At 54.5% G+C, this 16,895-nt stretch overlaps 1 protein-coding gene across 1 annotated transcript; it reads right to left on the bottom strand.

The window, feature by feature from the left end:
* Nucleotides 1-1,636: 1,636 nt before the first annotated feature.
* Xylt2 (xylosyltransferase 2) lies at nt 1,637-15,359 on the bottom strand. Its single transcript, XM_032912734.1, has 11 exons — nt 15,145-15,359; nt 8,303-8,795; nt 7,902-8,077; nt 7,427-7,629; nt 6,565-6,645; nt 6,159-6,375; nt 5,895-6,071; nt 5,406-5,668; nt 4,930-5,125; nt 4,058-4,391; nt 1,637-2,723 (listed from the first exon to the last, which is right to left on the bottom strand). The coding sequence occupies exons 1-11, from the start codon at nt 15,277-15,279 to the stop codon at nt 2,401-2,403; spliced, it is 2,598 nt and encodes an 865-aa protein (XP_032768625.1). The 5' UTR covers nt 15,280-15,359; the 3' UTR covers nt 1,637-2,400.
* Nucleotides 15,360-16,895: the final 1,536 nt, after the last annotated feature.

Genomic DNA, 16,895 nt, shown 5'->3' with positions numbered 1-16,895 from the left:
GGCCTCTAACTTGACAGCTTGATTTACTGCCTATAGTTTATCTGCTGAATCCAGTTGGTAATTTTCTGTACCTGACTTAAGAGTGGGTATTGGTAAATTAAAACAAAATGCTGGTGGTGGGGCACACCTAAATTCCAGCAGTTGGGAGGCAGAGGCAGTCAGGTCTCTTAAGTTTGAGGTCAACCTGGTCTACAGAGTGAGTTCCAGGACAGGGCTACACAGAAAAACGGTCTCAAAAAAACCTAAATCAATAAAACAAACAAACAAAAAAAACCCCCTCACAACCTGGAGAGCTAGCATCAAATATTCATTAAAGTGGGGGTCAGAGAAAGCAGCCATTTTCTCTGGACAAAACACCACTCTCTACTCCTACAAAACACTACTCCTTCCCTTAGCACTTCCTGACTGGCCAGCCATAACCTGTGAGAACAGCAGAGTAGAGTTACAGAATGGCTCTGGAGGCCTCCACCTTCTGAAGAGTGCCCCACCATCAGGAGCTTTGACCCTAGGGCTCATTGCCCAGCTCTCAGTCCAGACTTGCTACCTGAAGATTTTAAGTTCCACCCTCCAAGGCTGCAAACCACCCACCCTAGTGCTGTTTGTTGGTGGTCAGGAGTGCCCTCCCAGCAACTGGGAAAATGCTGCACCTTGGGCAGCAATCAGCCAACTTAACTCCCTGAGCTAAACTGAGCTTTGCCCAGTGTGGCAGCCAATGGCATGGTTTTAGAGGTCCAAGAAATCCTCAATCCTACTCCCACATTATGTAAGGCATGAAGAACTAATACTGAGTCCTTATAGTGGGAGAATCAGATGGGAAGGCAGAGAGCCTGAGAAAGGTAAGGCAGGAGAGTGACTTAGACACCATTCACTCAGGTACTAGGGCACTGACTCAATCCCTGCTCTGGTCACAAAGGGAAGGCTACAGAACTGACCGGTAGGCCATAACCACAACAACCTCTATTCCTGAGCAGGCTACAAAGGCAAGGCTTAGGTAGCAAGAAAGATGGCGATAGGCCTCGGTAATGCCTAAGGCCCCTAAGCTATCATTTTTTTGCAGTCTGGCCCAGTGGTGGCAGCAGAGTTCAAGGTGGGGCTTTTTAGAACTAACCACCACTAATGCTGGCCTGTTGGATAGCAACAAGGATTTTAAGCCTCCCAACCCCCAACCTACCCCCTTGCAGAAAGAGGGCTGTACTAGGAATCTCTCTGGCTTCTGGTTGGATTTTCAACAGTTACTGCTACAGGGACTGCTACTATTTCAAGCCTATCAGAACCTGCTGACTTCTAGAAATCCAGGGGTCAGCCATAGCTCCCTCACATACAGTAGAAAACATGGGACCTCGGGGACCTCAGTTCGCTGCCTAGTCTGTCAACTTGACCCAAGCCAGGATCATCTGGGAAGGTACCTCAGTTGAGAAAACGCCTCCACTAATGATTGTTGTGGGAGGGTCCCACAACATGAGCCTGGGGAGCAAGCCAAAAGCATTAACCATGGCCTGTGTTCAGTGCCTGCCTCCCAAGTCCCTGCCCTGGCCTCCCTTTATGATGGACCATAGGCTGTAAGATGTAAAGACCCTTTCCTGCTCGTGCTTTTAGTCACGGTTTTTATCATAACAGTAGAAAGCAAACGAGGACATTCAGCTTGGAGAGATAGAGATATATTTCCTCTGTTGCATATTTCAGACTTCACACTGAGCTTCAGGCACAACGCGACTCTTCTGAGCGCTCTGACAGTCTTCCTGTGCTGCCAGTGGGGCTCCCTCCTCCAGTGGGGAAACTTCATGGATCTCAGCAGGGCCTGATGTCGTCCATTTCCTAGGAAAGCCTGACAGACAGCCCCACCACTGTTCTAGGGCTCCCTGGCTACCAGAGGAGAGGCTGTCTCACTAAAGTCCAGCTCCACAGTAGCCCCCCTAGATCACCTGTCCTCCGGGCCTCAGAGCCTGGGAGGCCCCTGGGCCTCTTAAGAGCCTCAGCTGTGAGCAGCTCAGGCCCAGGCTGGGGACGGAGGCTCTGGAGGGTGAGGCAGACCATGCCTCCCCAGAGCAGTAGCAGATACTCTCCGTGGTGCTCCCCATGGCCATGGCCTACATCCTGGGGCTCTGAGCCCTATTGCACATCTTCCTCCCTCTGCCACTCATTTTAATTATTAAAAAAGTATAAACTAGCGAGGAGCAGAGGAAGAGCCTCCTCATGGTTCCGGTGGACCACTGGTCTCTTGTAGATCCGTCAGCAGTAGGGAGTACTGCACCCACCTTCCCTGCCCTCAGTATAGGGTCCTGATGGCTCAAATGGGCATACTGCCTGGGCCTCTGGTTCTGGTCTGTGGGAGAGACGTCCCTTCATTGTCTGTAAGGTGCAATTCCCCGGCTCCTCCGGGTTGTGCTGGCTGGGGTCCTGCTACCTGAGTCGCCCGTCAGCTTTGACAGGCCCCAGCTCTGACTTGGGGTCAGGAGACAGAGAGCTCCAGCTGGTCAGTCTGCAGAGCTCCAGGGAGGGACAAGAAGAAGGCCCTACGGCACACAATCCTGCAACAGACCAGAAACTGCTCAGTTCCCCATCCGTCCAGGCCTCAAGTGCAGGACCCGTGAGCTCTGTGTGCCGCCGGGCAGCCTCCTCCACGGCCTCTGGCTGAGGCAGATTCAGGATGCCACTTAGACCCTGGAAACTCTGTTCCATGTATTCGTTGTGGGGTGGTCCCGCATGCAGCCAGCTGGCATCATCTAGGGGTACAGAACAAGCAGTTAAGTGTGTCCCTCAGTCCCATGGGGACCAGTCTATAGGAGTCAGGGCTGGGCATAGCTGGGCATAGCAGTTCCCACCCTAACTTCACCATGGGTTCTCATCGCACAGAGCTGACTATGGCTAATCCAAGGAATTTTCTGTGCCTATAAAATCACCAGTTGTATAAAACCCAAGCGGTAGCTGGCGTGGTGACTCACACCTGTAACTCTAACAAACTGGAGATGGTGGCAAGAGGATTGCCGAGAGTTCAAAGCTAGAATAGGCTAGACAGTGAGTCTTAGGTAGGTAACCTGGGCTCCACCGTAAGACGGTCTCAGTAAATAAGCAAGCAGAATTAGAAAGTATCATTCCTAAATTCCCAACTTCAGGATTTTTTTTAAGCTGAGCGAAGAACCCAGGCTAATTCCCCACCCTCACCCCCCAAACCTTAGAATTGTGGTGAACAAGGTACTTTAGAAAGTAAGGTACCCTCTGGTAGTGTCATCCACACCCCTTGACCTCTGGCAGCTCCCAGACCTCTTGGCAGCCTGTTCTCTACACTGGGCTGGCCAGCTCCACTCTATCCTTGCAGAATGTGCCAACCTTGTCCCTTGGCTTAGAATATGTGTGTGTGACCTTTGCCCTCTGCGGTCTAGTCCCAGGCCTGCCTGCGTCTGCTCAGACTAGCCAGACTGCTGTTTCCGTCATCCGATGGGGAAGTGGCTTGCCTGCCCTGCTCCTCATCCTTATCTCTTTGGGCTACTTCTGCTCTTCCCTACCTTCTTCCCCTACCATGATAGGGGTGCATGGGGAAAGGGACAGCTACCCATGGGACACCTCATCGTCACTCTTAGCCAGCACTTATCCCATCGAGGTAACCCCTGCAGGCATCTCCATGGCCGGTCGGTCCCCTTAGCCTCAGCCAGATCACCAGAGGGCCATGTGAATCTACATCCGGAGCTACGTGGGACGTGAGGGTCTCGAGGCCCCAGTCTGGCTCTGTTGTACTGAGAGCGTATGTAAGGAGACAGGACAGGATAAAGGACAAGATGCCTTAGAAGAATGCAGCACCCCTGGTCCCCAGTGAGACCTGGGCCTTTCCTGGTTTTGCTCAGTCACCCACGGGTCCCCATAGTTAGGCTGCCCTGACTTGACAAGTGCAAAGGCTGAGTGATGCCCCAAGTTCAAGGCCCAGTTATAGGGCAGAGCCACATTTCAAACTGTAGTTGGCCTCACTCCCAGGCTCCCCTCTCCCCTCTCAGCCCTGGCGTCAGCCCCCTGAAATACCCCGCTCTATTCAGGCCCGGGGCACTGTTGGGGCGCTCCTCCTTACCTTTCCTGAGAGGTAGTTTGCGGTTGAAGGTCAATGGCAGCACGAGGAAGCGGGTCTCACCCAGGGGCTCCCAGAACTGAAGCAATCGAACAGTCCAGGCTCCTGGCCGCAGTGGCAGGCTCAGTGGGGGCTTGTACTGCGTGACTTCAGTGTCCGCATCTACCGTGATGTCATAGGATGTGGCCACAACATAGGTGGGGTCAATCCAGACCACAGTGGCTGTGAGGTTGGGGCCCCGGGCCCAGCGCTGCATGGCCACAGGTTCATCCAGTGGTCCCAACAGGCCCCCAAAGTTCCGGAAGAGTCGTTCTTTGGGGTCCCACTCAGTGCCAACCTGTAGGGAGGGAGGTAGCTGGGCAGAAGCCGGGAGAAGTCCTTCTCTCTGCTCTGAGGCCGCCTCTCATGGGGTAACCTCGAGTCAGTCACTGCTCCTTTCAGGGCCTCAGTTTCCCTATCTTGGAACTGAAACGCCTCTCCCAGCTCTGAGGGTTAGTCCAGGCTGCCCCCTGAACTGTTCTGTAACGGTGGGGCCCATAAAGGCAGACCACCCCCCACAATGCCAGAACCTCTAGGAAAGGACACCCCAAGCTCAACTGGACTATCCAAGCCCCAGCAATCTTTGCACTTTAGATTAGAACTGACAGCTCCGTGCCTACTCCCTGTATATCGGGAAGGGCCCCTCGGTGTGTGCCCGCAAGGGTAGCAAAGGCGACATCGCCAAAGTTGCTGTTACTGGCAAAGCAGAGCCCAGAGAGCCCAGCCCATAAAGGTCTGATGGAGTCCTTACCCCTCCCTTGGTGTCTGTCCCTCTCTTCCCACTCCCTGCGTCTTGCTGGGGGTCAGGAGAAAGCAAGGGGGAGGACCTGTCCCACCTCCAGACTCTGGAGCCGGCTGGCCTGGTCACTGTGCCCCAACAGCTTCAGCAACCTCTGGGGCATCAGCCACATCTCAAGTGTCTCTGCTGGCCCCTGGGCTGAGGGCTGCACTGCCTGCGTCACCAGGTAGCCCTGGAAATGGTCGTCATAGAAATACAGGTGCACGCTGGACGGCAACCCCCTGGGCTCAAACCTAGAAAGGTTTCGGCAGGGAGAAATGGAGATACCATCAGCACACCCACTACCACCTGGAGTCCCAGGGAGGGGCGCTGGGGAGCCCCAGGCATTCCTTTGGCCCCAAGTCTCACACCCCACATGGTCCTGGCTCTAGCCTTCTTCACCCCCTAAAATTTTTTTTTCTGGCTTAGACTGAGAATTCACTCTGGGTAGGGGCTGTCTCTGATTTGCTCCCCCTCATTAAAGCACCATTCTCTAAGAGCCTATCATATGTCAGAAGAGGCGGGGAGTCTTACCTGCAGACTGCAGTGGCCAGTGGGGAAACAGCAGTGGCAGCATGACGCAGACTGATACGGGCAAAGGCTGTGTAAGCGGTGAGTAGGACATCGCTGAGTCCACTAGGGCCATCGGCCACGTCGTAGATGTTCTCCCAGTAGGCCTTGAGGGCTGGGGTGCCGGGTGGGTAGCTGCCATACAGGTGGAAGTCCAGAATTTCCAGGACTTCCTGGTTCACAGTCGACTCGAACTTCCGGGCAAAGAAGGTGGGTCTGGAGACTTGCTGGGGAGGATGAGGCAAAGAAGATAAAGGGCCCTGCAGACCCCAGAACACAGCAGAAGCTGCCCTTCTCAGCACCGTCTAGACTGGTCTCCTCGCCTTTGCCACCCGCTGCTGCTGCCCAGACACCAGGGGCTGCTCCAGGTAGGAACCCACCCTGCCTTTCTGACCCTGAAAGTTTGTGGGAAAACGGCTGGAGCGCAGGCTTCTTGGAGCCAATGGAGAGCACCTGAAGCCGCAGGAAGTCCTGTGGCTTGAAGTCGTTGGGGGAGCAGCCACACCAGTCCACGATGTGTTTGTACTGGCACTTGCAGCCCAGCTTCCGGTTCCAGTTGGTAACCCGCAGGTTGTTGTCCACTAGGCTCTCACAGGCCGGGCTGTTCTCCAGCACTGTGTGGAAGAAGGACTGCAGGTGGCAGGAGAGGGTGAAGGGTGAACCACGGGCTACTCAAGCAGTGCCCTCCCTGGCATCTGTGCCTCCCTGGTCACCTACCTCGGCTGGAAGCAACGTGTATGTATAGAACTGGCGAAGCTGGGCCACCAGAGGATCCTCTGTATACACCACATACTCCACAAAGCTGCGTGTCAGCACGAACCAGTCAGAGCCACCATCCACCACGATGCCTGCCGGGATCTGCCGTTCACCCAGGCGCCACATGTGGGAATCACACTCATGGAAAAGCCGGTCCAGGCCTTGCTTCTTGATGAACCTGAGGGAGGCAGAAAGGCCATGACGGAAGGTCCCACAGAATGGAGCCTGAGCCTTCTTTCTCCCTGGCAACCAGTATGCCTTCATCTATGGTTGGTTTAAGGGTTTTATAACCCAAGCTGGGGCCACCGGGTGCCCCTGTGTGGGAGGCACTGTGCGAGACACCAGAGCCTCGTTCCCCATCTCTCACCTGGAATTGTCTCGCCCGTGGGACTTGAGGAAATTCTTGTCCCGGTTCTTGGATAAGAACGCTACCAGCTCCTCATTCGTCCTGGTGAGGAGGGAAAGGGATGTGTACAGTAGGTGCTCAGGCCTGTCCCAGAGCAGATGCCCTCTAGCACGAATGACCTTCGCTTCTTAGACCTTCCTTTCATGCAGAAACTATTAGACCATGTGCCTGGCCCTTGTCGATGTTCTTGGGTGATGGTACCTGAGGGGCCCAAAGAAGATGCATTCTTCCACTACCTGTGCTACTGACCTACTACTCCAGCGTAAGCCTCTGGTTCTTCCTCCTCATTTCTACTGTTGTTGTTTTTTACTTTTTTTTTTTTTTTCTTTTTTCTTTCGGAGCTGGGGACAGAACCCAGGGCCTTGCGCTTGCTAGGCAAGCGCTCTACCGCTGAGCTAAATCCCCAATCCCTGCTTTCTTGTTACCTTTTTTTTTTCTTTGCTGTTGTTGTTTTTAATCATTTATTTTTATTTATGTGCATTGGTATTTTGCCTACATGTCTGTCTGGGTGAGGGTGTCAGATCCCCTGGAACTAGAGTTAGAGACAGTTATGAAATATCATGTGGGTGCTGGGAATTGAACTCAGGACCTCTGGAAGAGCAGCCAGTGCTCTTAACCACTGAGCCATCTCTCTAGCCCCCCTTATCCCCCAACCCATTTCTTTTTCCCAGTCATCAGACCACCCTTTACCAACTCATGCCTGAGGCCAAGAGACCATATCTGGGCTGTGGAGACCTTAGAATGACACTGACACTTGGCAGGCAGAATGGACCCACCAACCCAGATGTCACAGATGGGACTCCATTCCCACCCATCCTCACACCTGGTTGGATAGTCAGTAGCGCTCAGGTTGATGAAGAAGTCCCAGGTCCAGCCAGGAATCTCCAGAAGGTCCTTCATGCTCCGCAGGTACATCCTCAGAAGGCTAGCCCCACCCCAGATGGTGACCATGCGCCAAGGTGTTACCCGTACATTGTCGTAGTGCTGGGCCAGCTCTACCACCTCCCGGTACAGGTAGTTGGAACGCTAAGGGAGAAGGGATGCTCTGTAGATGGCTGGGCACCATGGTTACAGTCCCCCTTCCCCCCATGTAAGGGCTGAACACAGGAGACACAGAAGGGAGATACAAGTGGCAGGACTCCAGCCCCTGATAGGCCATGCCATCCTCTGCTTGACCATGCTGGACCTCATCCTGCCTTGCTCTAGGTATCTAGGCAACATTCTAGGCTACCTGCCTACAACCGTCAGAGTCTCTGCTCTGTCTACCCGGAGCCGTAGGTCTCCCCAGCTCACAGTACCTTGTCTACATGAATATAAAAGAAGTGCTCCTCGTGGTAGACGGCCTTCAGAAGCCGCTTCAGCTGACGCACAGCGCGGCCGTGAACCACCAGCATGTAGGCGATGCGTACCGGAGGGCCACTCACAGGCTGCTGGGCCCGGACCTCTTCCCACTGGATGCCAGGGCTCACCTTGCCTGAGGGGAGGACAGGGGCACTAAGTGAGAAGAAGAAAGGATCCTGCTTGCCTCCTAATAGGAGTCTAGACTCAGAGCCCAGTCCCAGCTCCTCCTCTGCCAACCGGTACATATAACACAGCTTTGGACAAGGAGGACCTTCCTTCCGGGAAAGGAGCATGAAGATCTGGGCCACATTACCTCCCATCCATTCCTGGAAAGGGCCTGAGTACCCTAGTCCCTTACCAGCCAGCTGGCAGTGCCGGGGCACAGACTTGGGCATTAGGTTCCCAGCTTGGTGCAGGCACACTACATTAGCGATCTCTTGTTGACAATGCTTGGTGCTGGCCCGGGCCAGTGCTGACAGTGCGTCCTTGCCCACAATCTCACACTTCGGAGTGAAGCTGTTATCCGTGGGCTGAGGGGCACCCTCCACACTCCCTGTGTCTCCATGTTGTGGGAAGCCGGCGGCACCTATCAGTGCTTCCCCGGCTGCTGCTCCACTCAGGTTCTGGCGGCCTGGTGCCTCTGGAGGTGGGGCAGGGGGCACCCGTCGGCTGGCTCTCTGCCGACTGGTTACTGCCCGCACCACCTTGGCCACAGGCACACCTGGGCTCTCGGCGCGGCCCCGCCACCGTCCGTGCCTTCTCCCAGCACTGCCCCTACGCCCCGCAGAGCTGTCGGTGTCCTTGGAACCCTCGCCAGGGTCTAGCGGCCGTGGCTTTCTCTGCCTTCCTTTCTGTAAAAGACAAGCAGATCACAGTCAGTCACCTCTTTCCCTAGCTCAAGTTCCATCTTGGCCAAGTTACCTTGAACTCTGGGAGCTCCTTTCTACCCTTTACCTAGAGAAGTCCGGCTCACTCAATAACTGCACAGAGACATGCCAGGGCCAGCTGGCTGAGGAAGCTCCTCCTCTCCATCTCACCCCATGGCACCTCACATGTCCCTCCAGATTTCAGACCACATGGCTCTGTACTTCGGTTCCCTGCTCCGGGCTCCTACCACTTTCTTGCTCACCATGTTTTAAAACACAGGGCTGTGCTTTCCCTAAGAGAAGAGTAGATGGACCTTGCAGAGGACCCAGGAGCACACTCGATGAAACCCAACCAAGCCTCCTACAAGGGGCTGGCTGGGAGGACACAGCATTAACCTCCACCTGCATTTATAGCATTTAGATGTTTGCACTAAAGCCTTTCATGTAAGAATACTGAGGCTACACCAGGGAAGCAGCTCAGGAGGAAGGAGTAGAAATGAAACCCGAGACCCTAATAATGGCTAGGTCTCCCAGGAAGCTGAGGCATGGTGTTTTGCTGAAAGTACCCTGAGAATAATAAGGGGAGAAGCTGGCAGAGGAAGTCTTCAGGCAAAAAGACAATCTGATAAGCTCAAAGAGGGGTAGGAGGCTCCACAGCTCCAGAAAGCAGATGTGTGGCCAACTCAATGGGCTCTCCTCACCAGGACTGCCTTGGTCAGGCATCACTACAGCAATCAATCCCTGGCTAGAAACCTGGGGTCTGGCTGTAGGTCCACAGCTGGGGGGCTGCCAACCTCTGCATGTGTGACAGTATCTCTCAACGGAACCCAGAAATCCTCCATGTTCCCTGCTGCCCCAAATGACCTGTCTAGCTCCTTACCCTCCTCCATATTCCCTGCTTAGCTCGAGTTCCCTGGTAGACAGTCATTTTGTTTGCCCCAAAGCGGGGTACACTGAGCTCTGAGACTCTGGATGTTCCTGAAGAAGGCAGTGAACTGAAAAGCCATGTCAGACCATCTCCTCGGGATATAACAGCATGAGTAGCTGGCACATGAGGGGACATGGGATTGATGCCTGTGCGTGTGAAGGGAAAGAGGCAAGGGGTGTTCTCTGAGTGCTCTGACCAGCTCTGCTACCTCACCGGCAGCCACTCACTGACCATCTGTGGGCATAGTCCCCCAGCTGTGAGAGCGGCAAGCCTCAAATGGGACATTGACTGTGAGACTGTAACCAGAGAGGCCACCTCCCTGGTTGCCCCTTTCCCTTTCGCCATCCCCTGTCACTGTGCTGCCTCTCTGCCAGAACTCTTGCCCTTGTTCTTCCTGCCAACACCAACAGACACAGGCCTTCCTCGAGTGATGCAACCTCTCTATACGCACCCTTCCTGCCTGGCTTGCAGAAGGTACCCGGGTCCGCCCCATCTGCTGGCACTCATCAGCCTCCTGCCTCCCAGGGCAGATGCTGGGGCCTGGCCTTACACTCCAGCCCCACACCCTGCTAGGTTCATCCAGTCTCACTTTCTGCACACTACCCCTCCATGATTCACAGCCCAGACTTACACTGCTGATCTGGAAAGCTCCCTTGCACCTTCAGGCATGGGACAAGCAACCTGCTGGCCATCCCTTGGGACCTTAAAGACTTCAGAACTCCAAGTGCAAAGGGCTACCACTACCCTTCCCACCCCTACCACTCCTCCAGTCTTCACATCTCAGTAAATGGCAACCTTTTGTTGACTCAAGCCAAACGCACTGGGATTCTGATTTTTCCTTCGGAGGAGACAGGTGGCCCTGAGAAGAAGAGCCCATAAGCGCTCCACTACTGAGCCCCAGCCTGCAGCCAACTTCTCCTTATACTCCACATCCAAGCCATGATAAATACACGAAAATACAGAGTTCCACTCTCTCCCCACTGCCCTCAGCCTGGATCCCCTGACGCCCTTGGCTTTTATGTTCTTGTCCCTTTCCGTCTCTTCTCATCACAGCCACCAGAGTTCCTTTCAGAACGACTTTAAATACCTCGTTTATTGTTATTTTATGTTCATGCATGTTTTGCCTGCATGTATGTCTGTGCACCACATATGTACAATGCATAGCGGAGACCAGGAGCGGACATCAGATTCCCCTGGGACTGGAGATACACTCAGCTGTGAGCTGCCATTGTGGTTGCTGGGAATTGAACCCCAGACCTCTGGAAGCAGCCAGGTGTTCTTAACTGCTGAGCCATCTCTCCGACCCCTCCTTTTAGAACTTACATCCCCATGACCAGACCTAGCCAGTGGCCCCTCCTCTTAGGCCTCCTTCTCCACTCCCCATGGATCCCTTTGCCTCGTCTTTACCGTGTGGCCATGGCCTATGCGGTGCCTTTCCGCTCCATCTACATGCCTGGCTCAAGTTCAGAACTGGCTGTGCTTTCCCTCCTGGGACACCTCAAAGCTCATCCCTTGCCTCTTCAATTCTTTGCTCAGGTGGTGTTTCTCGGCAAGGCCTGCCCTGAAAACTCTGGCCCTTCCCCATCCTGTTTTACTTTCCCCACCGAAATATGATGCTCTTGGGCCAACAAGAAGGCCCAACAGGTAAATCCACCTACGGCCAAGTCTGACAACCTGCATTTGATCTCTAGGGCTCCCAACAAAGGAGAGAAATAACTCCCACAAACTACCCTCTGACCTCCATATGTATGCCAAGGCACAAGTGCACCCACACACATACATGTACACATACATGTACATATACACACACATAAAGCAACGATAAAAAATTCTCTTAAAAAATGTGATGGTCTCTTCCGCCATCCTAACATTATTGATTTCATGCCCTTTTGTCTGTCCCTCACATGGCTGTAAACAACCCCAGGGGGCTTAGTTAGTTTGCTCGAGTCCAGAAGTGTGTCACAAATAAACACTCAAGTTGACTAACTTCCAATGAATGACTGTTCCAATGAATGTCTTGGTGTAAGCATGGTGTTCACAAAGGTTGCCGTCCTTTTCATTATCCAAGGAAAATAGTCAACGTGAGGCTAAGATTCAGGCTGTCAAACATGGTGGACTCCCAGTGAGGTCCAGTGTTAGGCTCCCCCTGCCTTTTCCATAGGAACATGGGGGGAATGCGGGAGTCACCTTCAGTCAATAGCCCTATCCTTCTCCTCAGTACACAGGCTCCTTGTTCAGCACCCAGATGGCTCTCTGATGTCTTCTGAGGGTAGCCAATAAGAGTAGGGGTGTCCTTCCTTATCTGAGACACTGGAGAGTAGTCAGGAGACTCTGTTCCATGCCCATGTTGGGGAGGGCACCCTCGGCTGGCCAACCTACAGAGCAGTGGCATGTGACCCAGTCCACAGCAAGCGTAGGAAGACATTCCCAAGACTAGGAGGGTACTGATGGCAAAGAGGTTTGAGTTCTAGGGCTCAAAGCCTATACCAGTGTATCAGGAAGCTGGTCAGGACTGTAGGGCAAGAGGGCACAGAGCCAGGCTGGCTGTGGTGGGGCACAGGATGTGGGAGGGAATAGCCACGTTGGTGCCCCGCACTGCAGCAGGGAGCTGGCTGACCCTGAGAAGGACAATCCCAGAGGAGGCTAGGGACCAGACAGCAGCATTGAGGAAACAGAAAGGCCCTGATGGGCAGCCAGCCCCTTCCCCACAACCCCTCTCAGGAAGGTCCCAGAGCCTCAGGCTATGTCTCTTGACAGGCTGCCCTTAATGGCCTCTGAGATCAGGGTGGTCCTCTGGCTGGATGAATTCTAGCCTCAGAGGCCCCCTCCTCCCTGGCAAGGAAACACATAAAGTCCTCTGCCACTTTCTGAGTCTGAGAATCCTTGAATCCTCACTGAGCCATGAAGACAGTGAACACAAGAATTGCTTGCACACACACCCCGCCCCACCACCCCCACCCTGGACTTTTTAGATTGCATTCAAAACAATCGGTGAAAAGCTGTTTGAGAGAGCTCTGAATACCATCAAGTGGCTCTTTGGGGGTTAGTGATCATCGCAGGTATCCACTCTCACCCCTCCACAGGCCAAAGTGCTTTCCTTAAATGCACATTGGCTCCTGCTGGGGAGCTTTCCCACTGCACTTATAATAAAACCCGCTCAAGTCCCTTACTGTGGTCTCTTGACCATACAGGATGGAGGCATCGCTGGGGAGAGTGCCTCACCCTCTATCCCCAGCTCAGCCCACTCTCCTGAGAACCTTCTGCTCAAACACTCCTGCCCACCTCTTCCTGAAGGAAGCCTTTCCCAGCCTCCTGCTCTGAGCCGGCCCCCTTGTTATTCTAGCTTTCTTTCTCTGTCTGTCTCTCCCAGCAGACTGTCTGCCCTGTAGGCCAGGACCTCATCTCTTCTTTATTTCTGTATTCCCAATCCGAGCTCAGTGCCTGAAAGGCAAGAACTTAGCCGTGTGCTGACTGATTGACTGAATGAATGTATGTCCCAGGGTGCACGACCGTGCATGACCGTGCACGACCAAGACAATGTGTTATGCCCTGACAGCTTAGTGGGTATGGAGAATTCCTGCAAGTGTTCACAAGTACTGTTTCATCCGACAAAATCAGTGCTACTACTGCCCCAAAAGGGAGAGGTGACTGGAGGTGGTGAGCTTTATAACAGGGCCAGGCAGTAGGACAAGGCCTCGAAGAGAGTGGTCTCACTTGTGTGCGAACCTCCGCAAGCACTACACTGTGCTGCTTCACAACTGCACTCTGGTAAGGTGACTGACAGAACTCCACATTTTAGCCGCTAGGAACCTAGCTCCATTCCGGTCTAGGATTCCTTTCTCAGCTTCAGCCAGGTGTGTGTGTGTGTGTGTGTGTGTGTGTGTGTGTGTGTGTGTGTGTGTGTGTGTGTGTGTGTGTTTGGGTGTGGAAAGATTCCAAATTCTCTCCCCTCTCTTCAGCCAGATGGGTGGGGAAGACCCTAAATCCCCTCACCTCTCTCTGGTTCTTCACCCCTGGCTGTGGGCAGAGCAGCAGGGGCTCAACCCATTCAAACCACCAGCCACTGGGCCATGTACTTAGGAGAAGACTCAGATTCTCTGACTCGTTCTTCCCCAGAGTCCTCACCAGCCGATCCCTCACACAGACTGGAGTCAGAGGGCTCTTCTGTGGCCCACCCCAGCTGAGATGTCCCAGCTGCCCAAAGAACAAGCTCACTTCCTACATAAGTCACAGAGCCAACTTCTCCATGACGATCCTCAGCTCCCTTTGGAGTCATGGTCCCAAGTCTCTTCTCTCCCCACCCCCTCAGCATCTCCATTCTCCCCGACACTGGAAGAGCAGCTCTTCTCCTGGTCTCTACACCAAGACTTTGGGGCAAGTGAGGGAAGGGAAGGCTTCTTGGCTCCATGCCTTCACCCTACCAGGTAAAGCCCAAAGGATGTGACAAGAGAGCCTCTCTCCCAAAGCCTTGGAGAGACAGGGACAAGGGGGCCAAAAGCAAGAACCCCTGATCTCTGGCCACGGTTTAGGGCTTTGATTTGACTAATTCTCCCCACCTTTCCTGAACAGACTTAGACCCCACTGGACCCCTCCTAACCACACTACCAGGAGGGTGTGTCTGAGCCTGCAACTGAAAGCACCAGTGAAGAGAAAGAAAACCCCTGGGGTCAGGGTCTGGAGCTCACAGCTGCTCCTCCATTACCCCAGAGCCAGAGATGGCTCCCTCCTCCTTTGATGTCCTGAGGCCAACTCAACAGTTCACCTTCCATTCCCATCCCCTCCTGAAGATCCACTCGGGTTCTTCCTGGCTGAGAAAGCCACGCCTTGAGAACACTTCAGTTTTTTCCCTTGGGGTCACTCCTGTTCACTCTATTCCCTTGTATACACTTTGTCACAGGCCATAATTCCACCCCTTGAGCTCCACTTCACCACCAGTCGCTACTCCTCAGGCGCAGCTCAACAGGGATGCCCCGGGTCCCTCGGCCCCCACTCCTCCGCCCACAGCGCGTACACCCCCGCCCCCTCCCAACTTCAGAAAGTTTGGCCTGAGGCTCCCCACCTCCGAACAGGCTGGGGCCCAGTCGCTCCTCCCAGCCCCAATCCCCGAGCCTGACCTTCATCGTTCCCCGGGACGGAGACCACCCCACCATGTCCCGCTCTACCCTTCGCGCCCCCTAGTTCGCCGACCGCCTCGACCTCCGGGTCACGCACCGCTCCCTCACGCAGCCAGCCAGGCCCTCCAGTGAAGGGAGCGTTGGGGACCGGAGGCCGGGCTCCAGGAGGCTGCTTGTGCCTTGCACGCACGCGGCCCGTGTCCCACTTGCCTGGCCGGGGCCGCCCGCAGCCCCGCCAGGACCCCGCGCGCCCCCGCGCCCCGCCTGCCCGCCCGCACGGCCGTCGGAGCACCTCGCCCGGCTCGTCCTCCTCCAGGCCGCTGAAGCTCCACACCACCAGGCCCTGCAGCAGCAGGATGGCCAGCGCGGTGGCGATCGCCAGCTTGTAGCGCCGCACCAGCTTCTGCACCCGCGCGCTCGCCACCATCTTCCTGCCCGGGACGCGGGGCGCGCGTCCGGCCCTGCAAACCGGCCGCGGGCGTGCGCACAGGCGCGGGGCCCAGAGCCCCTCCACACTCCGCCCAGATGGGCGGGCGAAGGGCGGGGCCCTAGGCCCCACCCTCTCGTGGGCCGGGCGTGGGGCAGTGGGCGGTCCGGTCATTTCTGTCTCCAAGGTTTGAGTCTTGGTGCTCTGGGTCCTTTCCACACCTCCATGCGTGTCAGAGTGTGGGAGAACCACCTCCTAGTCGCAAAAGCATTGTCCCGGGGTGCGGAGGACCTGCGGCCTGACCGCTTTGGTATCGCAGGGCATGGGGGGAGGGGCACTCAGCTGGCCCCTACCCCTGGGAAATGCTAGCACTCTCAGGCGTGTGAGTACCACATGCCCTGCCTAAAACCTGAAGGCCACATCCCTGAAGACAAGGAATAGGCCCTTGACCGACTCTTCACAAAATTGACTTGCCACTCTGCCCCTCTCATCCAAAGCATCCTCAGGCCTCTGCTGAGTCGTGGTTCTCAACTTCTAGCTTCCGTCAGAATCTCCTGGAAGATGATTAAAAAAACAGCGCCAGTTCTCACTCCTGGAGTTTCGAACACCTGAGAATTAAAATTTTCAACAAGTTCCGCTGCTGCTACTGCTGCTGCTGCTGCTGCTGCTCTGGGACCATGTTTGGAGACCCACCAGACCTTAGCATATGCCATTCTCTCTCCTGTTAACCATCAATGACATCTTTGGTTGTGCCTCCCCAGCACAAGTTAAGCCTCTGGTGGTAATTTCTCCGCGAATGTGCCTTATTCGCTTTTGAAGCCTTGGCCCCCACCTTAAAGCTCAGGAACTCTTAGAGGGGTGGGGCGTTGAGAAAACCCACGCAGAGGACCATACTGCTTTCCGGCATGGTCAAGAGCAGTGTCCAGTAAGGACTAAACACACCCGGGGCCTCACCTGAACCCAACTTACCATGGCGGACAGCAGAAGGTGAAGGAAGAGGTGTCTGCCTGTGCGAGGTGACTAGAGGCAACAAAACCACGGAGGAAATGCTTCACATTTTCAGTAAACAAACAAGCAAGACCATCCACCCAGTTGTCTTGCTGTGCTACCCAGCCTGATCTGCTTCATGCTAGGACTTTCACCAACTTGGTAAAGTATTTATTGTCTACAGTAGCTTTTCATTCTTGACCCTCCCACCATTGCCTTCCAAGTGCAAACGAAGTTTGTCTTTGTTTGTTTGACGTAGCCTCTCGAGTATCGAAGGCTAGCCTTGGACTCAGAACATTACTGAGGATGACCTTGAACATCTGAACTACCCACCTCCCCTTCCAGAGTGCTAGGACTACAGGCCTAAGGGATCATAAAGGATTTATACAGCCATGGAATGGAAGGATGATAGGGTTGTAAAGATTTTTGGAAACACTGTAAAAGATGGCTCAGTGAGGATCAAAGTTCAATTCCCAGCACCCATGTTAAAAGCCTAGAGTGGTGGTATTTCGTTGTAAACCCAGCACTGGGGAGATAGATGGGTATATCTCTGGGGATCCCTGACTAGCCAGCCTGGAGTTCATCTTAAAATTATGAAGTAGTCAGCCCTTGAGAAACAGGCCTCTGGT

This window comes from Rattus rattus, chromosome 9 (assembly GCF_011064425.1).
Source record: "Rattus rattus isolate New Zealand chromosome 9, Rrattus_CSIRO_v1, whole genome shotgun sequence".
Classification (NCBI taxonomy): domain Eukaryota; kingdom Metazoa; phylum Chordata; class Mammalia; order Rodentia; family Muridae; genus Rattus; species Rattus rattus.
The sequence above is the reverse complement of the archived record's forward strand: the minus strand, read 5'-3'. Positions and strand labels throughout refer to the sequence as shown.

What these genes read in the sequence shown, in the direction of transcription:
- Xylt2 (XM_032912734.1), bottom strand. Translation starts at nt 15,279, where the DNA reads ATGGTGGCGAGCGCGCGGGTGCAGAAGCTGGTGCGGCGCTACAAGCTG. An exon ending in CACGGGCGAGACAATTCCAG is followed by an intron (nt 6,376 to 6,564) that starts GTGAGAGATGGG and finishes TGCCTCCCTCAG; the next exon opens with GTTCATCAAGAAGCAAGGCC. An exon ending in GCCGGCTCCAGAGTCTGGAG is followed by an intron (nt 4,392 to 4,929) that starts GTGGGACAGGTC and finishes CCCTCCCTACAG; the next exon opens with GTTGGCACTGAGTGGGACCC.